This window comes from Anas platyrhynchos, chromosome 21 (assembly GCF_047663525.1).
Source record: "Anas platyrhynchos isolate ZD024472 breed Pekin duck chromosome 21, IASCAAS_PekinDuck_T2T, whole genome shotgun sequence".
NCBI classification, from domain to species: domain Eukaryota; kingdom Metazoa; phylum Chordata; class Aves; order Anseriformes; family Anatidae; genus Anas; species Anas platyrhynchos.
Genome location: NC_092607.1, coordinates 12,319,789 through 12,347,535, shown reverse-complemented (window position 1 = coordinate 12,347,535; position 27,747 = coordinate 12,319,789). Strand labels below are relative to the sequence as shown.

Below are 27,747 nucleotides of genomic sequence, written 5' to 3'. Positions count from 1 at the left end.
GCTGGAGGCAGCTGCAAACGCGCAGGGCTTGAACCGACGTCAGGGCAAAGGTGCAGATAGACCTGAAAGGCCCGGCTTTCACATTTCAGATAGAACTTCACAATAAATTAATCAGGAAAAATAAAAAGGAGCCGGGCACAGAAGCGGCAGGGGCAGTTCCCGGGCGCACAGCACGGCGCAGCGCTGAGGCGCCACACCAGCTCTGCCCAAGTGAGAGGTGTGCGCCCACAGCGCGACCCAAACACCATCAGCATCGCCCGTGTGCTGGAGGTGCTCGTCCAAAGCCTCGGTATTTACCGGCTGAAACCACCTCGCTCCATATTTACTGACTGAAACCACCGTGTTCCGAGGCAAAGCACCAGGAACAGCTCCTTGTGTCTGTACCCGGCACTGCAGAGCCCCCAGTTTTCTCTCAGTGCTCAGACAGCCCGCTGGAACATTTCTGATTAATATCTATACCATACAGATCTCATCCTGTAACACACATTTTTACATTAAACAGCTGCAAAGCTAATTCTTCGGATACTTTTTTCCACCCCTAATTACAAGGTCTGAGTCAAGTGCTCTAGAAACGATGATGGGTACACATAGCAATATGACAACTTACACAACAGCGCGTTTAAATTTAAAGACAGACTTTACATACCCAAACAGAAAAACAAAAAAAGTAGGAAAATATATTTATCTGTATAGAAAAAAAAATAAAAAATAAAAATCAGATAATAAAATTTGCTCGAATACACAGCAAACATCTCTGCCCCAACAGTAAGATAACACTTCTAGACAGTGTCTGAACAGCGGAGGAGAAAGTACAGATTCAATACTACAAATCCTCTCTGTCTCTGCTATTGTGTGGGTCTTCACCTGCTAAATGAGCATCAGTACCGGAGAGAGGACAACCTGGTAGGAATACTTGGGGATGACAAAGTTGGCAGCACTGAGTTTCTTGCACCCCCCCTTGGTTCCTACACAAAGGGAGCAAAGAGAACTCTAATAATGAAGAGATTCAAGTTTTCACCACTGTTCTAAAAAATAAAAAATAAAATCATGAAGCATCTTTCATTCCATCATTGCTCTAAACTGCTGTGTATATTTATACAGCTCATCATTTTGATTCTGAAGTTCCTTCATTGCGTCTGCATTTGGATATTGTATTGCAGCGTTTTTGGTGGCAAGAGCCAGGTTCTTCAAGAGGCTGCAAAACCGGCTGCTGCTGTGGAGAATGTCATTCCGAGCATCTCTTTCTTGAGTTTCCTGGCAGAGAGAATCCACTATCTTCTGACCCACCATGATGATCAATTTGCTGTGGGATATAAAGACTTCAGGTGGCTGGTTATTGCTCAGACTATTATTAAATACAGCAATTGCCTTTTGAAGCGCACTAAAACACAGCCTACAATGTTCTGGAAGAGCTATTTTCTTTGCAGGCTCTTGCTTGCTTTGAATTACATTCTTTTTTGAAGATGGCAAGACCTAGAAAAGGGATAAAAAAAGTAATTAGAGTCAGTTTGGGGTCACACTGGTTGTTTCTTTATTTGTTCTACTCTGTATTATTTGCATGTTTCTTCACGTACAAGTTCTTTTAGTTAACAGGCTCCAAATTGCCCCATCCCCAGCCCAGAATATTTTTGGAATAATTTTTCTTTCTACAAAGTACCGTGCTTCATAATGCTGTTTTTTCCCAATTACCTGTTCCCTAAACAGATTTCACTGAATGCAATTTTAGTAATGGATGGCACACGAAGTACTGTAGTTAAATATCAATCCTTTGTAGAGTCTGGACTTCAAGCTCTTGGGCAAAACACAGACTTGATTTTTAATGGTACTGTCTTCATGAGGGTTATGAATAATTAAAAATGTACTATAATGGGAATCAGTCTGTATAACAGTGCATTACAAGATATTTTGAAATACAACTATTCACAGCCTTATCCCAAATGATGTGCACAGGCAAACAGATAAAGAAGAGTATGACTTTAGTTCATTATATTTGAGGAAAATATTTTGCATAGTTTTTCAGCACTTATTTGAAGAACTAGTTATGGGAAAATGAACTATGAGAAAACAAATAGATCTTTATGTATAGATATGTGCTTCCAAGCACAAATTATTTTGAATTTTAGCAAGCACAGAAATAAAGAACTACAAGTCCTTTTATGTAATAGTTTTCAAAGACAGAAATACCTTTGGTTTTGAATCTGTACTCTTCTTTGACACTTCTTTACCTGAAATGATTTTCTGTGCCTGTTAAAAATCAAAGTGAAAGCAAAATTGAAATGGTTTGCATAAAATATGCGAGTATAAATATGTTTTTCCACTTACTTCAGGAGAAGTAACATGAAATCTGTTTGCTTCATGTTATGGACTACAATGATAAATGTATTGGAACCAACTGCAGTTTTTTCTACTAAAATATTAGTGTCAGGATCCTGCAAGGTCTAAGACTGAAATCAGCTTCAACAAAACAAAACATTTCCTATATTCCAAGGACAAGTCAGCATTTCTTTGTAAAACCAATAAAGAGGAAGATTCTTAGCAGGCATTTCAGTAATTATAAGAAAAATAATTCTAACAAATGACCATTTTTATTCTAAGAAGCTTGATAATTCAGAGTTTAGTTTGGTAAGTCAAAATTTTCTACAAAAGCCTAATACATTTCAAGTTAGAAAGTCAGCATCTGTGATTTCTCGTATAATGATTTCAGAGCCAACAAATGAAATGTACAGGCAAGAAAGCAACCACTAGTCTAAAGAGAAGAAAAAAACTGTGAACTCCTAGCTAAATATATATATATATATATATTTTTAAGTCTCTCAAATTAATTTAAACAGACAAGCTAAAAATCTTCTCTCACTGTTGTCTTGCTATGTGGGCAAATTCCCTAATGCCAGTTCTCTTCATTACTTAAAATTATTGTTCACTGCACCTGTGCCATCGAAAAGTAGTTGTGCAAACTGAAGTTTGCTCTGATGCAAAGATAAAATAGTGCTAATGAATTAATGCCTATAAACAATCAAGAATATGTGTAAAATCCTATCATACTAACCTGTAGTTGAACATATTCACAGTCCTCAATATCATCGTCTTTTGTTTTCTGTTGGGAGACCTGACTTTGGCTCAGCTTGTCGTGAGCATTTCTTTGAAGCGATTCTATTTCTATTCTTCTTGGCACTGGGATTTGTTTTGCCATTTTATATTCTGGGTTCACATTTGATTGCTTCATTTCTTGCTCCTTCTCACTCTTTCTGAAGAGAAGTTTTCCATTGGCAATGATGATGGATACAAATCGCTTGATATCATCTGGAATTGTGCGAGCTACCATAACAAAGCGATCAAGATCATCTGGGCTGTTTTGAGGCTTCCTGAGGACCAAAGCCTCCAGTGACCAGTTGCAGTTGTTTAGAGCTTCTCTTGTTTCTGTTAAGATTTTGAATGAGTTGATAAGAATTTCCAGCTGTTTTTTAATTCTGGTCTGAAGATTATTATCAGTGATGTAGGAGGCATTTACCTTTATGCCTCGAGCAAAGGCCAAGAATTCTCTGAGTGATACTTTTATGTGATCAACTGCCCTATGAATTTCTTCAATGTTTTTCTCCAGGTGTTCTTGTAATCTCCACTTACTGCTCACAAAAATCATTAAGCTAGCAACTGAGCTGGATACACCATGCTGCAGTCTAGTCAGTGTCTCTATGGCTACATCAAGATCCAGTTTAATTTCTTTGACAGGCTCTTCTGATGATGACATAAACTCAGCAGAAGAGTTTGAGAACTTAGAGACAGTGCTGCTTCTGCTGTCCGCACTAGGAACAGATGATCTCTCATGTTCTAGTTTGGTGTCTCTTGAGATCTGGACTGGAACACGGTATGCCTTGTTTCCAGAACTGTTGTTGTGTTTTTCCCTCTCTTTATTGGACTGCAAAGTGTTGGGCAAACCTTTAGGAATATCATAAACGTTCTCTTCAGAAGTCTGGTTCTCTGCCTTTGGATCCAGGTGACTTGGGGGTGCCTCACAGCTACCATTTTGTGGCAAAAGGAGCATGTCCCTTGGGGGTGGAATATCATAAAGAGGGGCATCTGGAAACACTAATTTCCGTTGTGTTGGTGGAATATCGTATAATTGTGGATTCACACCTTTGGCTTCAGTACTTGTTGGCGCCTTGTACCTGGCTGGGGGTATATCGTATAGCACCTGGTTCTCCAAGGAAGGGCCAGAAGGGCTGTGTTCTAATCCCATTTTTTCAGGTGATACTGGAATATCGTAAATCCATTCTGACTTTCGAGGGTTTGGCAACGTATTGTAGTGGCCCCAGCACTTTTTCTGAGATCCCTTCCCTGAAGCATCGGTTTCTCTTTTGGGAGGGACATCATACAACTGCAACAGAGCACACAGGATTTATAAGCAGTATTTTTTTTTTTAAAAAAAAAAAAAAAAAAAAACAACCAACAAAAAAAAAAAAAAAAAAAAACAACCAACAACTGAATTCTTGGAGTGTGCAAATGTATGTGACTCCAGTAATGTCAATGGAATCGTACCATGAAAAGTTTAACCCATAGTATTTATTTCCTTTCTAAAATGCACAAGCTGCACACATGGAGGTTAAAATATTTCAAGCACTACTGATTAAGTCACACAGCAGTATCCCCAGCCAGTGAAATCTGTGGTATCTTCCTTGGCGTGGGACACTTTCATTTAATCGTTTTCTGAAATGACTATAAGAAAAGCTAAATATTAGCTTATTAGTAGGAAACATTAGACACTCAGCTTTACAGAGTGAAGCAGGTAAGATTTTATTAACCTCTGTATAAGAAAATACTTGATTTTTCAGTATCCCCACCCACATTCGTATGCATACGTTGACAAATAGAAGCTACCAATAGGTAGAACTAATCATTGTCAAATAGCTTCAGTGAGTTTACATTTTTTACTTGATGGGTTTTGCTAAGATGTCTATAGATCTTACTCAATGCCTTAAAAAGATGTGTGTACAGCTGAAATCTATGAAATTGAAAATGCTCACATAAGGCTACTTCTTGTGTAAGAACATCCAAACTAATACTAAGAGACACTTTGGAATAGATCATATGTAAATTCCTTACAAGCACAAAGCACAAGTTGGAAGGAGTGGAGGAGCTACAAGTGTGTGTCACAACAAGAAACAACTGAAGGTACCACTATGTAATAAAAACTTTAGAAAGAACTGGCCAGGTCCCCTGCAGAAAATGTGCATGAGAAAGGGAGCGCAGACAAGGGTGTTTTAGACCAAAGCCAGCATTTTTTAAGTTTTCCCATGAAGAAGAATTCTAAGAAAAAATTCATTTTGGAAGCAATGATAAACTGTGTCTCCAAAAGGAAATCTGCTCCGGGCTGTTGCAGCTGGTTGGCACAGTTGTTAATAGCCATGAAGATGCCAGGAATGCCAGCTTCAATGAGCACTTGCTCATATGCCAAGGTCCCCATTTTATTTTCACTGGGGAAACCACACTCTCTTCAAGTCTGGCTTCTCCAGCTGTGGTGCAGCCATGAACCTATGGCACTTCTCTTTAAGCCCACAAAACGATGAAGCCTCCAGTTTCCTGTGCTGGGCTGGTCTGCCCTGGAACCCTTCCCCAACCCTAGAAGTGTCCATGCACATGTGCTAGGGAACCTGTCAAAATTGTCTCGGATCCTAACACTGTTCAAGAAAACCGAAATATTTGGCATTCAGCTAATAAAGAGTTTCCATTGAGGCATTTCCTGTTGTGAAATTTGAGATCAGCCCTTTCTTCAAGGAGGGTGCTCCTCAAACAGTGAGGAGGAGACGGGATGCCTGCTCTACCCCTCAATACCACCCCCAAAACCAAGCGTGCTGCTCTCCCAGGTGGAATGGCAGGAGTGCTGCATGCAAGGGGAAGAATTTGTTTCTCTCTGCTTGAATACTACAAATATTCCGACATTCACTAATGCACAGTATTGAATTTGCTTTTCACACTGTCATAAAAAGAAGAGGTAGTCCTTGTTCTGGTAGGCATCCTGACTATCCAGGAGTCAGGCAGTATTCATCCTTTTGATATGAAGGACAAAGGACTGCACTGAAGATGTGGTCTTATTCCCATTACCCTCACCTACAAACACGCTCAGGGGGAGGTTTAGCACACACACCCTACATCCCGGTAGTAAAAGAAGACTGTTCTCTCATGCCCAATGAACCTTACTTACATTGCCCACTGGTGAGTCTCTGTGGTTAACAGCTCCTGTCTTTTCTGGGCCGGATGGGATGTTGTAAAGCTGCTGCTCTTCTTGGAAGCACTCGGTGGATCCGAGCAGCACAGAGCCCTTTCGTGCTGTGGGCGGAGTGGCAGGGCTCTGGCCAAAGGGAAAAACAAAGAGGTTGGCTTCAATCCTTGCTAGAGCCCACTGAAGACTCTGCTGGTATCCAAAGACTTTCAGATCATACAGTTTGGATCAGGGCTTGATCTGCTGGAGAGCTCCTGAAGTGCTTTTCTGCAGAGCTGGACAGGACGGGGATGGGCACTAGGTGGTGCAAGGCAGCTGTCACCTGCAGCCTGGTGCTGGTGCTGAGCAGGGATCACCTCATTAATACAAAGAGGGTAAAACAAATACACTTTGTTACAGCTTGGTACTAAGTGAATTCAGGTGAGCTGAACCCTGCACTGCCAGCTGGTACCAGGGAGTGTGAGGTTCCTGTGACTTGCTGTGATCCTGCACACCCCCCTTTGCATGGTGGGCAGCAAGATGGGGCTGGGACACACTGCAGAGACGCACGGGGAATGGTGACATTTGCTCTCCACAGAGACAGGTTATCAAGAGGAAGATCATGAACCAGGATGTTTCAGTAGAAGACCTGATCAGCATGTTGTCTTTCCTCTGAATGAACTGGGGTTACATGATCTCATCTCTTCTATTTTGTTGCTCAGAGGGTGGGTGGTGTGGGTGACATTTAGGCTTTTTGTACATACACCACAACAAACATCCTGAAATCTTCCTAGACAAGAGACACAGAGACAAAGCCCCTTTCCTGATGGATAAACCAAAGCAGAGAGGCTGGCCGCTCTGATACTGGGAATTCACCTGTGGAAGAGTACCCCAGAACTCAGTGACAGTAAAACTAAAAGTGTTTGTTAGAAACATAACCATATTTAAGACACATTAATCTGAAGTGTTTAGCAGATTCAAAAGAGAACTGCTTTATGCCTTGAACTTCCCCAAAAATACACGGTTTTCTGCCAAATTTTGCAAAAAGCCAACAGGGAAATTCTAGAATTGAACCTTAAACCTTCAGCTATGTTTCCAAGAGGAGGGAGGCAGAACAGGAGGAGGGTCCCAGCTGCATGGGGGGACCACGGCAGGACTTACCCGTGTGAACAGGGACTCACGGCGCTGCGTGGAGGGAACGTCGTACACCTCACTTCTGATGTTCGGGACTGAAGCCCGGGATGCTCTTGGGAGAGTGAACAGGTGCTTAGAAGGGAAGAAAAACAAATAATGAGGGAACTGCAGTCAGCAGTAGGCTCAGGACATCTTTGAAAACTCAACTAGCTGAATAGGCCACTTATAGGGAGCTCTTAAGTGATTAAAAACCTTCCAGCTTTTCACTTATGGTGATAGAGAGGAGCTAAACTTACAAGCAGGCCTCATACTTTTTCCTTCACCTTCATTTCTGCTTTATTTCAAATAAGTACGGGCACATACAATTCAAAGAATCTGCGTGATTAGCCAAGGGAGGGGAAGGATTTGGAGAAAAATCAAGCTTCTGCTATCACTTAAATCTTACTGCCCAAAAGCAGAACCACTAAAAAAAGAAAGCAAGGGAATTTCTACTTCACTCTCAGAGAGCCATTAGGTCAGGCCGTATTTAGCAGGAGCAATGGCAGCAAAAAGATACAAGCTGAGGTGCATTATTCTGTAATTTCAAGGGATTTATTCATTTGGAAGGAGAAAACAATTACCCTTGATGTCCTGTCCAGCTCTTCAAACAGAAGTCTGATATGGGAATTACATTATTGAGGCCAATTACAAACTAATTCCCCTGTTTGCTTAAAACACTGTTTTAAGAGGTATGACCAGGTCTGTGGGACAATTAGTTAAGATGCCAAAATATGAATGATGGGAAAGGTCTTTTCATCAGCCTCAGAAACAGAGTTTTGTTCATTCAGCATGGTTTAGCCTGAGTCTCCATGGCTGCTTTACAAAGAGAGGATTACAAACTACTGACCCACAGAAATGCTGCTGGAGATGAGGCATTAAAACAAATTGTGTAATATCAGAATTAATGTAATATTCTCCATCATATAATAGTCGCAGCAACTAAATCCAGGGGAAATGGGGTAGGGCAACAAGACTCCAGATTCATAGCTGCTTGTTCTGTCTTTGTGAAAGCTCTTTGCTCCTATCTAAAGAAAAGAGAGTGAACACGGATCCCCTCAGTGCTCTACAGCATGAGCCATCTTGCTTGCAAAACAGCACTAACTGGCATTTTCATGTGGAAAAAATCTATTCAGTATACAGTAGAGGAAACATCTTACTATAAAATGATTTGTTCCCCTTAACTGATAACACTTTTAGTCACATGGAAGAAGATGCCCTAAGCTCTGGGCAACATTTTTGTATAGAGTGAAAACATACAGCCTTTGAGAGGTTTTGTTTTGTTTTATTGCTTTCAATCATCTCCCTCAAAGACTTACAGTGGCTTTACCCAGCTGCTCAGGGAACAGCTGAGTATGCCAGGAGCTTTGCCAGTTGTCCTGTAGGATCTACCCAGGGCAGTCCAGAATGCTGCGCTGCATCTGCGTGCAGCTTGTGACCACCAAGGTACAGTTGTTGTAACAACAGCTGTGATGCCATGCAGGAGGCAGCTCAGGCAAAGCTGAACTTCTAGATAATAAAAGCATGTTAAGGCTTTTCTTTTCCCTTTCTCCTTTCCCTGGTAGGGTAAGCAAGGCACGTCTAATGAAGTTACAGAGATAGGAAAAGCCAACGATCTCTAATATTGGGCCGTGCACTTGAATAGAGAAAAAGATGACAGCTTCAGGGCCTGATTTGCTGGTACAATGTGGAAAACCTGGACTGATCTCACTTCAGTTTGCAAATGTCTTGCCTTCTTTAGGGTTAGGAACACAGAGAAATCAGACCACAGCAACCACACAAGGGTCTTTTGGAGCTATTTCCCTGTTTGAGCTTGCCTTTATGGTAGGTGTGCATGAGGTCTGGGTGTGCAGCTGAAGTACTGAAAATGGAGATTTCAGTCACTAGAGATGCACTGAATTTGTCCATTTTCCAGCACCCGTTTGCTACAAAGAAGAGACCAGCACCTCTGGTCCTGTAGCTTGCCTCCAACACAGCAGGAGGAAAGCTGGCCAGCTGAGTCCCGTAATCAGATGCTCATTAAACAGCCTGAAAGGCTATACAGTTCAGGGCTGAACGCCTTTCCTTTGCCAATTAACATTTCTAATGTGGTTTTCACACACAGAATAAAGAACTACCCTGGGCTGAAGAGCTCATGGGACCCAACAAAAGCTTGAACTCCCTCCACACCTGCTCTATTTATCTTTTATTATAGAAGATTCCCAATTAATTTTATGCTGAAGAAAGCTCAAGTTTTTGATGTTAAGACACTTGATGTGACATTTAACAAAATTTCATTTTTCCACTTACATGTTTCATCTGAATGCTGAATGAAAGGAAGAGGGAGAAAGAAAAAGCCAGGCCAGCAGTTGTAATGAAATCCTGGAAAAATGGGTTGCAGTTCCCCCTAACCAGGGGTGCTGGTAACTGCTCTCATCCCACATACCCTGGTCACTGTCTCAGCAGCAGTAAAAACAGGCTGGGAGAGAAACTGGTACAGGCCCCATTCACTGTTGAACAACCCCGTGTTCTTCAGCGTGTCTAAAGCAGGCGCTTCTGCTTTGTGCAAGGGTAATGACAACCTCGAACAGCCACAAAGAGAGACAGCAGCACTCTGAGAAACTACATCAAAGCCAGCAGTCTCAAAGGCCAATTTGTTTATTAGGAACCATCTTCCTGTGCAGATGATTGCAAAGACCCCTTCATGTGCCAGAGGACACTGGATAGATGCATGCTGTATACAGCCAGGGGAGAAAGCTCTGTGTCTTGTTTAACTTAGGGACGGGTTTGTAAATCATTTCTAGATTCCCCCAAACAAACTGTATATTCTGTACTTCCTGCTGTACTTTACAGCTGCCTTAAACTGTCAAAAACAGTGAGACACTACAGAATATGGAGACTCGTATACTGTCCAGATCAGCCTTTCTCCCATAATGCTATAAATTGTGAGACTTTATGGGAATTTCCTAAACACCATTTATTTGAACAACTTCGCTGCAAATTCCCCTGGATTTTTCAGGCCAACAGCCATTATTATTTCCCTTCTCCTAGGATTACTTTCATTACAACAACCTTTACTACTTTACTAGCCACTGATACTCTTACCTGGCGCGTTGAGCTTTGGGTCCGTTCATTGAGCAGCTGCGCAGCCAAGGCCGGTACCTGGTATATCCCTTGGGCAGGCAGAGTGCAGGCCCTAGCTGGTGGTTTCACCCACCCCTCCATCTTCTCATACGTAGAGGATGCCACAGGAGGCTTGGGGACTGAGGGGACCTGGTAGATGTTCTGTTGGCCTGCTGGTGGCTCTGGGACATCGCCATGAGTGGAAGGAGGCAGTGGAAGGGCCTGAGCGCCGGGCAGGAGCTGGAGGCGGTTGGCAGGAGCCAGGCCCTGCCTGCCATGGAGGGAACATTTCCACCAGCCCTCGCTGCCGATGACATTTTGGTCAAGAACAGTCAGGATGTCTCCTTTGCGGAAGGCCAGCTCATCTGAGCACTCCGCTTTGTTGTCATAAAGCGCCTTTGCCAAGGTGTTCTGGAGAGAGAAAGCCATGGCGTTGTGCTGTTATGTTACGCTGATAGAAACGTTGTGCTAGTTCCCAGTTTGGTGTTCATCTCCGCTTTAATTTCAATTAAGTATAAAAGCTGGTGGGCTGCAATTAAAGAATGTTTCTCAGCATCGGTTTCAGAGTGTTAAATGTTTTCTAGCATCTGTCTACTATGTTGTGCAGCAATAGCATAATGCTGCTATGCGCTTCTTCATCACTGTGCCTACCGAGGCTCTTGAAAGCAGAGCCAACATTTATTGCTTGGATTTTATGAACACCATGCTATGAAAAATAGGTGGTTTCCCCCCACTGGCATTCTGTGGATTCTTTGTCAGAAGTCAGAGGAAATGCATCACCCAACTAAAAATAAAACTTGCCTTCCCTGACCGCTACCTCATTTATCTGAAGCCTTCAGATGCACATGAAAAAGGTTAACCGTTTCTTACCTGAAAAAAGAAACAAACACACACACTACTTATTTTCCCTAAAGCTTTTTTTTCTTTTCAAAGCCTTATGAAGACAGACCTCTCACTAACATCAACACTGAGGAGTTTAATACATGTCCATTGGTAATGCCAGTGGCAGGAATGCTGCCGCAGACGCAACATCCAGCTGGATCCTTGTCAACCCCAACCTGGGGAGCTGGATCCTACCAATTCAGAGAATCCCAGGCTAACAATTTATGTGACACTTAAGCTAAGGGAGAAAAATCCAACTTTGTGCAGGTGACACCAAATGAATTGATCTCCCTGATAGCTGGTAAGTTTTTGAGGCAGAGCAGTGCATCCATAAACTTGGATCCATAAACTTGCCTGAACCGTGTTCAGGCAAGAACACCTGAAACAGTGACCATGCTCCTCTCCATCACACAGGAATCACCGTACATTGAAGACCAAAGTATTTAGTATTTTTCAACATCTTCAGACAGCGCTTTTATTGTTTATTTGTTAAATATAGAGGAATCCAAGGAAGAAGAGTATAAGCAGCTTGCCTAAGATCACAGAAATGAGACAGCAAATACTCCTATTTTTTAAGCTTCTTCACCACAGGGCTGCCATATCTGTCTCAGCTGAAGCCTATATGTGTGATGATCGTGTTTTATTTTTAGCATATTTATATTGGGTATGTTTACTCATTACAAGACAGGAGAGTGAAAGCAGTTGCAAGAGGTAGCTTTATTAGCCAGGCATATTTGTGCAAAGGGTAGAAAGAATGGTGATGTAGTGCTTTTTAATACAACATACCATTTGTTTTCAGCTTTAAAATGCAACTGACTGCTTCCCACTGGCTGTTCCAGCATTAATTTCTTATCAGAAAGTGCAAGTAATGTCCAAAAAGATAGTGCCCAAATAGGAAACATGATGCCTTGTATTTTTATGCAGAGCATTTGCTGTAAAGAAACAGCTGGTTTGAAGCAGCAGCAGAAAGCCCATTTGCCAGCTCAGCTGATGAAAGTATCTTGTTGTTAGCAGCACACATTTCTTTGTGAGAATGACCATGAACAATGGTCTTTTCATGATACATGGATTGGTCCATCAGCAGCTGTCAGAGACAGACAACTGTCCCATTTTCCTTGTGGTGTAGTCTGATTAAAGTAGTTTTGCCATGAACACGGTAGCCCACTTTCTATTTGGGCAGTGCCAAATGCTCTGAACCACCCATGCTGAAGCCAGGCTGTCAGGAATCTCATCACAGAGTGCAGCCCAGGGTGGGCTTGGGCTTCACATGCTGTTACAAGTGAAAGGAGAATAAAAACAAAACAAATGGAAAAAAACAAAAACAAGCACAAACACACTTGACCCCCCTTCCCCTGCCTCATCCGACTTTTCCTACTGTTCAACAACACTTCTAGACGTGGCTTGACATTTAGCCTCTTTTTGCTGGGCACTCTACAGATGCTGAAGGACAGAGCCTCTTAATAATGTGCCAAGAAGATCCGTATAGGAACAGAGGAATTCCGTCCCCTTTGTGCAGACAGGCAGCTGAAGTACAAAGAACTTTATCCAAGGTCAGGCAGGACACTGGTGGCAGAGCCAGGGCATCTGAACTCAGGAACTGATCTCCTCTCTAATACATTATTCAACAAAACCTTTCTTCCAAGTTCCACTGAAACAAAGAGGAAATTTGGATCGCAGTATAGTTTTAGAAGTCCAAATGTCAACATTTTCCAACTAGTTCTTTCTTGTGGAAGTAGCATACTGAGCCCAATTCATTAATTAACCTGTGTGTGAAGTTACTCAAGTCTAATTTCAAATTGTATTTCTTTTACAGTAAGTGTACTTATTTTCACTAGGTAAGAATTTGGCCCGTACACACCAGTGAGAATTTGTTTGCATCTAGGCTGCAGCCTAGGTTATGAGAGTGAGGAGGTACTCTTCCCATCAGTGATACTTCAACAACACTCAGACATGACTGCAACAAATATTAGCAAGAGCAATTATTCCAACTGTCCTCTTATCTCTCTTCCTAGACATTGCCAAGTCTGCTTCCGTTGCCAAATGAATGAATCAAGAGAACAGCTAGGTCAGCATGAGCAACACGGGAGTCTGAACTCCATTCAACAGCAAAGGTGTTCCACAGAAGCATCACAACTCAGCTGACCAACGTTTCATTTAGCAAAGTCAGATGAATATATTCAGTAACAACCCCAGTGAATGAGGAGTTACATTTTAAACTTACAGCATGGAAATCGAATCTTTTCAACACAGGGATCTCTTTAGTTGAAGCACACTGCCCACTCCTTTGATTTTGTCAATAGACACTGTGCAAACACCCAAGATGAGACACAGTTCAGAGTAGAACAGAGTGGTTCAAATTTTTGAAAGCCAGCCCCATTTGTAGAGATCAAATTAGGGAGTATGGGCTCACATCAGTTGGCAACACAAATGCCCAGGAGCCTTTGAAATTATCTCAATTGCAAGCCAACCAGGAGATTGGAAGAAAAAAAAAAAAAAAAAAAGTAGAAGGAAACTTTGGAAACATCCCACTGAGCTAGAACAACAAGCCTGTTCTCTTAGATCTCCTTGTATCCCATCCATAAGGCTGGAACCTGGGAAAATTAAGACTTTGAATAGAGAATCAATGGAGACAAGCCCCAAGCTCCAGACTATAGAACATGAATGATCTGAGTGACTGTCAGACTTCTGCTGGCCAGCTGAGTTGTCGGAGCAAAAAAATGAAATGGAAAAGCTCTTTCACTGAAGGCAATGCTAAATCAAATTTCACATTTCATGGCATAGGTTCAGTGTGATAGTTTGAGAGCAAGTCTTCTCCATTCTCAGTTTCAGTGTAAGTGCATATATTGTATAACTATTTCAAGAAGTGCAGAGAAACTCAGGTATTTTAATGAACGTTTCTTCTCCTTTTGCCTTGGAACTAGTCTCTGAAGGAGTTTTATAAAAGATAAAAATAGGTAAGAATATTAGTAATTTGTAACCACCAAACTAAAGGAAGGTCCCAGGCAAAACTTTCAAAAGTAATCTTCTATTTGCATCTTCATCTCATACTGCAATAGCAAAAACAAGAAAACCAAACCACAAAACACACAACCACCTTCTTCCTTTAAGCAGACTCTTCTGCCTGCTCTGTGTCCACAACCTGGCAGAAAGCTGCAGCAACACGTAGTAAATCCAACCCAAGCAGCACCACACCATGCCACTGAAGTAACATAATTTCTGCTGAACACCACCAAGAAATCAGAAGAAGGAACAACTTCACAATGTGAAAAACCAACAGGTCAAACAGGTCTGCCTTCATATCTTGCCCTTTGTTGCCCTTTGCTCCTCTGCTTACAGGAGTAGTAAGTCCCCTTTATTGCTTCCTTTCTGAGTGTTCTGGTTACTTACCAGCCTCTCAGGATCTGGTGGTATGGAAACTGTGTAAGCTTTGTAAGCTCTTTGGAGTCCCAGCTATGGCTTCAATGTGTATGAGCCCAGGATGCTGAAACAACTGCTGTAGATCAGCCTAATATTGGCAAAATAAAATGCAACAAGCTCCCAGCAATGCCTAACATCACAGGTGCTGATGTGTTTAGCTGTTTTATGGGATATGCATAGAGGAAAGCATTGAGCTAGCTCGCTTGGGTCCTGGAAAGTGCCGTAGTTCTGGCAGCAGAGAGCACGCTAAGCATTAGCTGCTTTTCCTTGGAGCTTGAGGTGGTGCTGAACTCCTCAGCGCTAGAAAAACCTACAACGGCAGCTAAGCTGGGTCAGTTATTAAAGCCAAACTGTTTCTGCACATGTTCCACTGAATTTAAATCCTCAGCAATGCTCCCACAGGGAAGGTACAGTCACACCAAGTAAACCAAAGCTCTGCAAGGCTGAGTAAAGAACTTGCCATCCCCGTCTGAGCCCCGTTCCCTTCCCAGCACCCAGGCCCCAGCCAGCCCCGCAGCTCAGCATCCTTCGGGCTCCATCTGCTCACATTATGACACAGAGGGAGTTACTGAGCAGCTGCTGGATGCCAGAATTCTTCCAAATGGCTCATTTATTGAGACACTTCTTATTGAGAAGCTGTCCTAGCCAATTGATTTTGTGATTGAAATAACAGTGGGAGCAATTCTGTGAATAAAAGTTAAGGTTATGTTTATAGCAGGTGAGCATCTGATCCAACAACACATCTAGCAAAGTATAACAAGCATGTCCAGGGTTTTGTGGAATGAGGTCATTTGTAGTGCAGGCTCTGCCTTATCTAATGCGAGGTTATTTCTCAGAAATCGGGCCCTATCTGCACTTTCAGCTGCCTAGGACATATGTACAGAATCACTGTGGCAGCCCCTTTCTGTCATGTAAGCAGAAACATTTCTGACCTGCCATTAACTATAAACAAGCCTCGCATTCCCAGGATCACAGAGACCTTATGGGATGCTTAGCTAGGAGGAAGCTGTGCTTCGGGGCCAGTGGGATCTGCATTTTTTCTTTATTACCAGAGGAGCGGAAATGGGCTGTCTAACACTGTCATCCACAAAATGCCATCTCGGGCCAGCTGTGTGTAGTTCTTCGTTATTTTATGAAGTCTCGTTAATGTGTCCTTGCAGTGCCCAGCATGTAATAAGCTCTAAAGCAATGTAGATGAGATCAAAGTGTTTTTCTTCTTCAGCATTTGTTGCTTCTTCCCCGTCATCCCATAACCAGCCCCAAAAAAACACCCACAGACCTACTGTAAGATAAAGAACGTCTTAAAAACCAGTGTATCACCACATGAGAAAGTACCTTGGCAGACAGCGCTGCTACTCTTCCCGCTCACTTAGCACATTTTAACAAGATGACGGTAGAGCACAGATCTAGAAAACAGAGCTTGCATCCTCTGCAACCTTTTCTAAGTTGTTGCTCTCCCACATACGGAGCCTGTGACCTTGTAACCGCAACGCGGATCAGTCACGTATATTGAGCCAACCGTAGTGAATAACTTTGCTGTATAACACCTCCGGTGACATGGGTTCGACTAAATTAGGTGTGAAGAAAAGTCCTTGTGTACCTGGAAGTGCACCTACTTCTACTGAATTTTTGATCAATTCATCTAATTCAAGATCGCAGTAGGAACTCTCCCTTCTAGTTGGATTTTTTGCATCTCTATAGTTTGTACATCCTTATCCTGCTCCCACTACAGAACAATACTTGAGAGCCTTCAGAATGAAAACTGTTAACTCCTGCTTGTTAATACAGAAAGGGAAAAAAATGAAGAGCCAGTAAAGCTGGTAATTGTACAAAATTGTGCAATTCTATGGGAAACAATTCCTACAGCCTCAGAATTGGAGTACTCACATAGGCTGGCATCTGTGCTCTATATATAGGATGAATGTCTGTGCCAAGGCAAAAAAAAAAAAAAAAAGCCAACACACAATGTGAGAACATCATAAAATATTTACTGTTACTAAGCAATTCTGACCACTTTCTTATCCCAGTCTGTATCTTCAGCCTATAGCAATATGAAACACAGAACACAGGCAAACATTTCTAGAAAAAATCCTTCACAACTATCAAACAGTCATTTTAGCTGCTTACCTGCAGGTCTGCTAAAATCATTTCTGTACTCCCTTCCCCCTCAGTTCTCATTTGGAAACTCCAGTACTACTACATAGTGTTTTCTGTGATCCATAGGTACTACAGTCCTGATGGTATTTTCATTTTCAATTAAAAAAAAAGGAAATTTTCATCTCTTTTCTTAAATTTGCCTCTTAAAAAAAACTATTGAGATAATTTAAACAAGATAATTTTTATTGTGGAAGCTTCTCTTGGGGATGAACACAAACATTTTTCCAACATCTGTAGCTGCATTTTACATTTCAAGAAGTCTGTAAGTTCTTTTACTGTGGAAAAAAGGGACTTAAGTATTTGAGGAGAAGGAAAAGACCATTCAAGGCAGCGGGCTGTGTTTGCTATACAGCTATGTTCATGCCTCAGTGACACCCTCTGACATGTTTACAGAACCATTTCCAGTTAATCTCTTCACCTCTGAACAAAGCTGAAGAAATAAACATTCCCCTTGCCCTGCTAGCTGGGAACGTGCTTCCCAAATAAGTCCCTTTCAAAGGGTAGGCCAATTTAGTCAATTTAAGTTTTACCAAAGTCAGTTAATTGCAGACAGAGCTCACATGTTCAACATATGCAGGAGAAGCACTTGCATTAAGCATTCACATCTCTCTTTACATGCACAAGGCCTCCTTCTGGGTGCGGGGTCTGTATGGCCCTGTTGATGGGCAACATCATCTGCGGCTTGCAGAACGTGCTTCTACCTTTGTTTATTACAGAAAATAAGACTGTTCTTGTTATGCAGAGTTTCAGATCTTTTTGTATAAGCAAGGAGCGAATGAATACCAGGGCTTGCTTTTATTGTCTGTTCAATGGGTTACTTGGTTTTTGGAGAGTGGAAACAGATACTGATCATCAGGTTTTAAATCCTGAATGGTCAAATCAGTTTTTGATAAAATAAAGAACTGATTTTTTAGAAACGTAGATGGAAACTTCTGCAGAGTCACATTTAATCAGTCAAGCAGTGGTGGGAATTAAAGGCCAGCTCTGTTAATTTTCCCCAACCACTCTTTCCTCCACAAGTGTTGCTAATCAAAGCCTGGCTGTATTAAAACCAACTGACACACGCCCACCCTCTTGCATGCAATCAGTACTTCATTCCCGCTCAGTGTTTTCACATGGGCTCTCATGCCCACACTAAAGGAAAAACAAACTGCTGTTTCCTGATATTTCAAAAAGTGTATATGTATCTGGTTTTTGTTTCCTCCTACTATCCAAAGGCTTTTGCTCATATGCTCCAGTTAATGTACTTTTTGTGCTTTTCTAAACCTTTTAGTATCCTAACTCATTTTACTACAGGATTTATTTCAAAACATGGGCTTAAAAACATAGCAAGTACTTCTAAGCAAAGAGCAGCTTAACAGCGATTCTTTGGAGCTGGGTCCATGCTGCTCTCTGCCCTCCCAGGGAACAGGCAAGAAATTCCTAAGATAAGTTGTCTGGAACAAAAGAAAAATTATTCATTTGCAGGGACTGTTGTATTTCCTTCCTCCTGAGTGCACAAGGGCGATAGGATGCCACCCCTGTGCCCTGCATGACTTGCAGCAGGTTCTGTGATTCTAGTGATGCCATGAAGGCAGCAGAAATGACGGAGGCTCCAGGAGGCTGCTCTCAGTGATTCATAATGAATCAACAGCAACACTGCAACTCCCAAGTGCTCCGGCTTCCTCCCCCTCCCTCATCGAAATGATCTGCCCCAAAATTACAATTCCTTTTCTTTTTCTCATCCAAAACAACCCTTTTGGACAAAATTTAATTTCTCTGAAGAAGTTTTAACTTTCCTCAGCGAAGAGAAGAGGTGGATTTCCACCAGCCCTGATGACTGGGGCACAGCACCACTCCTGTACAGCAGCTGCACGTTGCTGCCACACTGTCATTAACTTGGGGGCACGTGGGGACCGCGGAGGTCCCTGCCCTGAGTCGCAGCTGCCAGGGATCAGCTGTAACATCAGACTGAAAGATTCATTTAGCCTCACAGCCAAATAAATTTTGCTTAGCACAAAGGAAGCTAAAGCTGTCTGCACGTGCATGGCTCTGAAGTCTGGGACAAAACACTTACATATAATTGTGAATGGGATTCGTTCCATCCACTTACTCCCCCATTCTCCCAGAACAAAGCAGTATTTCCTAAAAATGAATGCAACCACCATCCCTTTCCTCTTCTGAGCTTCAGTTCTCTTTGCAGAAGATCTGTAGGACATGGTCAATCAAAGTCCTAGAGAGCACAGCCTTTCCCATACTCACATGACAGGCATTCAAATGACCTTACATTTCTTCATCTGAGTGACTCAAGCTGTTACAATATTTTCTTTATTCGTATCCTAGTAAATGGTATCAGATTGACATCAAGAATACAGCATCCTCTTTCTTGGGGGGTAAAACTGAAACTGTTGTTATTTATACACGTTATTTCCAATCAAATGAGGAAGGCAAAGGGCATCCTCATAGCCAACCAGTGTCACTCACTATAACTTTATAGTAAGGCACATTACTGCCTAATATTCATGGTACAAAACCTCACCCTTCTGAGACATACTGTTCTTTAAAAAGAAAAAAAAAAAAGAAAAGATTTTTTTCCTCAGTTAAATTCAGATTGTGTTTTAAAATATAAGACATTGTATTTTGTTAGTAACTCATTTACAAGATCAACAGCGTGCTTTGAGAAGCAGCCCAGGCAGATCCAGGTCTAATGCCAGACACGCATTCGTTACAACTGAGATAAACAACGCAGTTAAATTAATTGCAACAGAAATAAAATAATCTAGTACTTACGTTGACCTTCATTCTGTTGTCTCCTATTTCCCTGTTACTCCATCACCTAAAACAGGAGGCTGTGATCTCTCCCAGCCCTTTCTTTCCCCATCCAGCTTGGCAGAGCAGGCGGGAGTCCTCTGGGGGCTGGATGGAAGCCTGGAAAGCAAATGCTCAGCCTCCCTCCACCTACTGCTCCCTTTGCTGGGAGCTCAGGAGGAGAGCAGCTATTGGGAATGAAGGGAGTTAATTACGTAGCAAAATTATCTCCGTGGTGCAATTGGCTTGCAGCTGCTGATGTTAATGAGGGCCTGCTACAGGACACCCAGATGTCCCTCCTGCAGAGTCCCCCTGGAATTACCTTTTCTGTTTTATGAGGGTGGTGGAGATGAATCAGAAAGTGATTTTATGGAACTTTGAAACATCATTTTTTACTGCTGTTGTATTGTATTAAAAAAATAAATAAATTATGAACCTTGAAATATTAATGTTTCTCACAAACTGAACAGATCTTCTTTGTAGTTATGGAAATCACTGCAAAACAATCACTTTCTCACAAAGCACAAAACCTAAGGAGGAGAGCTAAACATTAACTGTGGGTGAAAGGTTTTGTTTCTTTGATTACTAAAAATTGTTTAATGTTGTTCAACAATAGTTGCTATATACAATTTTTCATAGTTGCTATTTGCTCAGCAGGAGCTCCGTCCAGGTTATTCTCATGCAAATGTGCTTGTTAATATCTTTCTGAGCTTCAAAGCTTTTCACACTTTTACTAATTTTGCTTTTGTGTTCACTGCTTTTTCTCTGGCTACAGCGTTTTCCTTCCTCTTTCCACATCAGCTTTAAGATGAAATTAGATACTCACTCCCACACCCACAATCACTGAGCTCAGACGCAATGCATCTTACATGCTAAATGTTGAATTGAAAATGCTTTCTCGACAAAATCCACACCTTTGGGCTCAGGCTTGCAACTGACAAGCAGTTGTCCAAATGAGAGAGAATTGTCAGCACAACTAATTTGAATGCTTTCGGGGTCTTTCTTTCCTCCTTTCCTTCTTGCAGCCAGCCTTTTTATTAGCCTGAACACCCCACTTCATGCAGAAGATAAAGAACAGGCGCTCATTTTCTACCCAGGAATTTCCAAGGTGCCACCAGCGTTTGAGGTGTTCCAGAAACACAAGTAACAGCACTGCCACAAAACTGCCTTCACATATGATTAACTGTTCTCTTGAGTTAATCCCAGGCAGGATCCCCAGTGTGCTGGGACGGGGATACCCCAAGGGACTGTGGCTGCGGGTCACCCCTGCTGGGGCAGTCGGGGAGCAGAGGCAGGGACCACCGCACCCCAGCCCCAACCTCCTGCGCTGAGAGGGGCTGGGGGAACGAGTCTGCCAAAACCAAGGCACATTGAGATTGAGAAGGGGGAGGAGAGGTGTTTACGTAAGTGCTTGCTTAATTGTCTGTGGGTTTTGTCTTTCCCAATACCCAGCCAAATCTGTGATTAGAAGTGTGGCTAATTGGCAATAAATTAAATGATGCAAAAATTCCCTGTGTTGAAGCTGTTTTGCCCATGGCAGAACTAAAGTTTTGCCTCTAGGATTTCCCCCAGGAAAGACGGGCATTGAGTCCTCCTCCTCCTGACTGCTTCTCTGAGAGTAGCCCAAAATGTACTACCCAGGCCCAGAAAAATCGAGACTTTACCATTCTCTCTTGTATTTCCTCTTGGCTGTTTAAATAACTCCCTGCTCAATGTATTAGCTGTGGCCCGAAGCACATCTTTGCTCCAGGTTTGAGATGGAGTCCGGGTGGGTGGCAGCAGGCACCTTAGGGGCTGGGGGTATCCCTGTTCCCAGGTGCAGAGGAGCTTGCAGAAACAAGCATTCACTCACGCACTTGTTTGTGGGAAAGACAGGAATATAGAAACTGAGTGTTTTGGAAGGAGAGGAAAATATCAGATCAACTTAATGCATGCTAAAGAAATGCTCCTGTTTTTCTTTTGGCAGCAGCACAGAAGACGTTGTCCAGCAATGAGAGCTATTTCCCAAGCACAGGCTGTCATGCTAACGTGCTTTAAATTGCACCAAGATGTGCAATGTTTCCTGTGCGGACTGTCACAGGTGCAACAAGGAAGAAATAACATCATTTCTCTGAGTGTAAACTTAGACTGAACTCATTTTCAGAAGCGGTTTTCCATGTGGAGATGGAGGAGTTGGGGCACAGCAGTAATAGCAAAGCATCACCTGTCATAGGAAAGCTACTGATGGGACTTCAAAAAATCCAGGTAGTAGGAAAAACATCTTTTGATTTTCAGTACTGAGCATAGCATTCAGATATTATTACGAGTGGTACAGTATGATACTCCCTCCTAAATAGTTCGTAAATGATACAGCAGAAAGAAATTTGTCTCTTTCTGGTTACTATTGTCCCTGAATTTGGCTGGGCATGGTGTGGCTGTTTCTAAGGTCCTTGGACTAGAACTGGAAACCAACTTGCTACCATTAAATTTATTTAGCCATCAGCAAGCCATTTAGAAAACCTGAAAATAGCATTCCCCGAAATAGATGCTCTCTTTATATAGATGTCCTGCATCAGGTTCTGATGATGAGGATTGCCCTCTTACATTTACATGCCTCAATGGAAAATTCGGAGTGCCACGAATGGCTCATCGAGATAATACTAACCTCCCCCACACAGCCAGTTTTGTATCAAATTTCTAGGCAGCAGTTTCTTTACAGTAAATATTGAGACCAGGGTGAAAAGAGTAATTCCATTACAGTGCTTATTAGACTCACAGACAGTAGGATAATCAAAGCATTGAATTAGGAATTGAGACTTCTGCATTCTCTGACCTTTACAGCTGCAGCAAGCTGTTCTATCTCTCTATACATGTATAAAAATATATATTAGGTACAATTTGAATATATAAGTAAATATGGAAAACCTCATAAACTAGCTTCAGTCTTTCAAAAGAAACGGAGGTAATATTTTAAACCTTTTCCTGTTTTACATGTAATGTAGGGAAATTATCTATCATGCAATTGTTCATCTGGAGTATCCCCATAAGTCTCAAACAACATAACAGCATACCAAATGTTATTACAGAACAACAAGAAGACAGATGGAACCTTGTGGTTATATATTTATTATTTCACAAGTGAGTTTATTTACAGGTATTTGCTGTTGGGAATCCTGCTTTATGTGGAGTGCTCCTCAAGAAGACAATTCTTCCAGTTAATGGTTTTGTCACAACAAAAAGCACAGAGGCATTAGGTACGTTAACATCCTAAGAACCCTCCCTCGTCCCTCAGGATGAGAATACCAAACACATCCAACATCACCTAGCATAATGTTGAATTCAAATGTCAAACCATACTCTAGAACATATATATTTTAATTATGTGCTTTACTCAAATCAAAACCAAAAACAACAACAACCAAAACCAAAACAAAACAGACATACCTTTGCAGTTCTGTTGCTGCTGATGTTTTTATCCATAGTTGTCATTCACCAGCAGTGTCACTTGGAGCAATACAGATAATTACCGCAGGGAGAAGAGCCCTCAAGCTTTGCACAGTCACTGTGTGCCAGGAACTACATCTCAAGAAAAGACATCTGACAGCTCTACCCTTAAAAGCACTTAGGAATGTGTGCAAAAGATTCTTGTCAAAGACAGTTTTTGCCACAGCAGATAAGATTGAAAAGAAGAAAACAAAGCAGAAAAACCCTATTAGCGCTCGGAACTGAGAGACAAGTCTGTCTGCAAGTGGAATTTTCCTTGATCTCTCTGTCACCAACTTGTCGCAATTAACCACAGTCAGAAGTCTCACCCTTCTTTTTTGCTACATGTTCCTGTATTTCCTCTTTTAGAAATGCAATGAATACAAGAGTACTACGTACCACAAGAGGCTGCACAGTGCTGGATGGAAATAAGACTGCCACAGTCATATCAATCCAGGATTTCTAAGCCAGTATTTTACATGCTTTCCGAAGCTGTCTTGTCATCTAAGGCACCATTTTTGATATATATGAAGGAGCTTGTGAAAATCGGATATATTCCCATACATACTAGGGGGTGAATTATATGTGGAAGCCTTCTCCTAGCTGCACTAAGGCTTAAACATACACAGAAAGCAAATGCACAGGCTTCAGCTTGTCCCGATGCCCTGGTCAGCGAGCAGAGCAGTTTTGCTGCTGCATTTGAAGGGCCTGTTCCAGCCACACGGACAACTTCTTATCCCAAGCTGCAATTTTCTCAACTAATTCTTAATTACATTTTGTCATTTTTCTCCTGGGATTCAGCCTCTCACAGCAGCCTCTGTGTCCAGGAAATGAGGGATATTTCTCCGAGACCGCTCTGCCCTCTTAAGCAGAAAGTTTGAAATCTGTCTCAATGGGTAGCAAGCGAGCCAAATTCCAGCAGTGCCCCTTTAGGAACGAGCTTCCCTGGATCCCTGGGCCAGTTACTGACTGCCAAGTCAGGGTGCCAAGGAGTGCTGAGAGGCCAAGCTACAAACCCATGATTAAGATCTGTCTCCAGAGCTGCTTGGCTTCTGGCTAGGCACGGCTCGCTGGCCTAACGCATTAGCTGCGGCATTACCTCACCACGTTTTCACGATGAATTCTTCTGAGCCACTTACACACCAGATGCATCCAACTGACTTTCAGGCAGGTGACGGAGACTTCCTTGAGAAAACAAATCCCGAGCATGACCGTGCTTCTGTGAGCGGAGGAACACCGTGGGATGTAGCTACTGGGAGTACAGACCGCGAAACTGGGGGAGGGCAAGCAGCTTCTCTGGAATTTGTTGATTAATAGAGGAACTGATATTCATTTCAAGCCACTCCTGTGTGAAGAGTAGGTGAATTCTGGTTGTATTTCCCTGCCTACTTTCAAGCCAGTGCTCCAACGAAGTCACAGGCGGTTTGAAGCTCCCCCTTTCCAAGGGCTTCCCAAGCAAAACAGACTGTCATCAGCTAGCAGCACTGCCTCCTGCCTCAGCTGGGCTGCTACAATTACGATTAGAGATTACCTCCTGTTATGCAAGGATTAAAGAGATCAAACCCTGAATGCATGGTAAGGCATTCCTTTGCCAAAGGAGGATTGCCTGAACTGTGAGAATGAGAGAGGAAACTGGTGTTTGCTGGTCAACGAGAGTCTCACCAGTGGAGTCTAAGTTGTCTTCCAATGGAAGATCCCTTTTTCTTGGAAGGACATGAGGTCACTGCTGCCTCTTTGGCATGTGCTTGAACCCATGGCAACTCATAATCTTGGGCAAGCATCTGGTTTTGCAAAAGCTTGTTTATACATTTGCTTCCTCTTTTTTTCCTGGAAGCAAAGCTGCCTTTAAGCTTTAAGGAGCAAAGAGCTTAATCTGGGATAATTACAGAGTTTGTTAGCCGCAGATAGACTCTGGAAGGTCCTAAAAACAAGAGCTTCTGAAAAACAAAGGTACAGGGTTAGCTCATTACAGTACTTGCACAGGCAGCTACCTCTTCACTTTCTACAGAATACTAAGGAGCACTTAGCTGTACCAGGAGAAAGCTTCCTACAATCCCCAAGTCCTTTCCCACCATATCTCATGGTATCCCCCTATGGAATCCCACTGAGCTGCTTAAGAAAGAAATGCAGATAGTAGAAGAGATGTTTTGGTAAAACAGCCAGAAATAGATGTTTTCTTCCATACAAGAGGTGTACCAAGCTTGCTATCTATTACCATGGACAAAACAGTGGCAAGGATGCTCCCTTCACCAGCTGCGTTAGTCCAAAAGCATGAGACTCGCTTAACACTAGTTTGACTATATCAAGGAAAAACAATTCCAAAACAGGCCCCCAAGAAATCAAACATAGTTACAAGGCTGGTTTGTAACCTTCGTTAAGATAAACAGCTGTTCTGAAGCTGTTAGTAATATGCATGATCGACACCTTCACATCTGTCTACTCTTGAGAGCAGTGATGAGTTCAGCAAAAAACACTTGTATGATTATATCACTTAAGAGTAGGCAGAGCTTTAGAAACAGTCTTTGTCTTCCTAAAGCTCATCCTGAAAACAACCCAAATATTGGAACATGTAATTTTTTTTTTTTCCTCCCAGCTGCATTAACAGAAGCATAGAACACAAGGATAACAACAAACGGCATCTTTGAGAAGGTAATTTCTCTGGATACAGCTCTGAACAAGTCTGCTTGTAGGCAAGCTTAATTTGCCTCGTCAATTTTACTCAAATTTCAGTACACTAAAAACAATCCTCTCCTTGTATTAGAGAAGATATTCCAGTAGGCAAGAGAAAGTAGATCTGTTATCCTCCCTAGCCTACATTCTCTGTACCCTCACTACCCTTGAACTTTTGATAGTGGTTCCTCAGGCTAAACATGCTTAACCTTACTTCCTTGCTATTGGTTCAGCTGCTCACAGGCTCCCCAAACTCTAATTAGGTTCAGGTCACCTGCCTTTTCATATAGTTATACTGTGCATTCATGACTCCAATTATCTGAAAACAAAACAAAAAACTTATTTTTATTCAGGTAGAGGACATCCTATTTCCTCTAAAGCCAGAACATTTTTTTTTCTTTGTATTTTGTCATCCTAGATCCACATTGCTCTCTGAATCCCTTCAAAACCTCTTGTATTTTTCAAACCATCTACGTAAGTAATGGAACAAGGTAACTAATTTAGCAAATAATTTACTATTCTTACTGTGAAAAACACGACCTCTTACTCTAATTACCTACAGAAATCAAGCTATTTAAAGTAAATCAATATCAACATCTTGCAGCCTCAATTTTCTCTCTCCAACAACCATCAAAATTCTTATTAAAAAGTAGTGCTGAAAGACAAAAATCAAAGGGGCTTATTTCAGGATGTTTTTAACAGATTAAATCTCTAAATGGAATTAAGGAAGCTCAAAGTGAAAGCTAGCATGCTAACTTATCAACTTCAGAAGTGGTTTAGTATCTAAAACACCAAAATATCGTTTTAAAAACAAGAGAGTCTGAAGACCAGTAACAAACGAGTTGCTTACAGACAGCTTCTTTAACAGAATAGGAACAAATGCTGCACTCCAATAAAGAATTATCACTAACAATTTAGCTGACTGGTTTTAATGTTGGAGGGCTGTTGCTGCTGAGATAGTATAGCACGCGCTTGCAACTGCGTCAAGACTTCCCTTTTCCTGCCCACCAAGCTCCAGTCCTCCTTGTTCCTCCAACAAAAAGCCAGCAGAACCACCATCTTATGCCTCCCATGTTTCTAAAGTTTTAGAAACTTGAAGGGAGGCAGAGGAAGGAAGAGGATTGCTCAGCCTAAGAAAATTTGTTTTGTGGAGCTGAAGCATTCAAGAACATTAAATTTCATTCTCTACTTTTTGAAAATGAAACACCCCGTATTCTGTACTGAACATTATGATTATGCCTGATCCAAATGTAGTACAACAGATTAATTCATCAAGCTGTAACACGACCCCAGATCATATCCTTCTGGCATTTGATTTGTCCTTTGTTACACAGAAAATAAAACTACATTTCCTTCTTTATATATTAAACAACTTTTAAAAAAGGTAATCTTTATTTAAATACAGACAAAACCTGTAACCCTCATCAACCCTTAAACAAGACACTTAATCAGTGGCAATGCTCAATCCAGCAGTAACAAAATAACCTTACATTTAAAGATCCTAATGAAAGCAAGTGCTGAGCTTATGGCCAAAGGAAGGTTCCCACACACGAAGCTCAGAAGTACTGTTTCACTAAGCTGCAGGCAGAATACTTGAATGAACACACTTAAAACTGCACAGGCCAGATAATAACATATCTGTAAGAATATGTAGTGAATTTTCAAACTTACATAAGGTTTAAGCTCAGATTTTTTTAAGGATCTGTATTGAGTATGGGTCTGGGAAACTTGCATTGTTAGAGATAAGAAATAGTGAGTCTGGGTTTTTGAACTGAAAAAAAATCATTCAAGTGCTATATAACAAAATTTCTAAGTAAAATGAAGCAAAGTGACATTTCTGAGGTACATATATGAAAATTAATATGCACAAGTTTCTTTTTTTGAGGGGTTACTGAAGGTGTCTATAT

General features: G+C 41.8%; 1 protein-coding gene across 6 annotated transcripts; it reads right to left on the bottom strand.

Annotated features, from left to right (window-relative positions):
* Window positions 1-207: 207 nt before the first annotated feature.
* CASS4 (Cas scaffold protein family member 4) lies at window positions 208-27,713 on the bottom strand. Of its 6 annotated transcripts, none has more exons than XM_005010414.6 (7): window positions 23,132-27,713; window positions 10,448-10,994; window positions 7,355-7,459; window positions 6,197-6,343; window positions 3,047-4,372; window positions 2,185-2,244; window positions 208-1,473 (listed from the first exon to the last, which is right to left on the bottom strand). In XM_005010414.6, the coding sequence occupies exons 2-7, from the start codon at window positions 10,892-10,894 to the stop codon at window positions 1,060-1,062; spliced, it is 2,499 nt and encodes an 832-aa protein (XP_005010471.4). In that variant the 5' UTR covers window positions 10,895-10,994; window positions 23,132-27,713; the 3' UTR covers window positions 208-1,059. The 6 variants fall into 6 exon arrangements, with proteins under 6 accessions (XP_005010471.4, XP_005010468.4, XP_005010470.4 ...); XM_005010411.6 differs by having other exon boundaries at window positions 10,448-10,876; XM_005010413.6 differs by lacking the exon at window positions 23,132-27,713 and adding an exon at window positions 19,691-22,509.
* Between the last annotated feature and the right edge of the window lie 34 nt (window positions 27,714-27,747).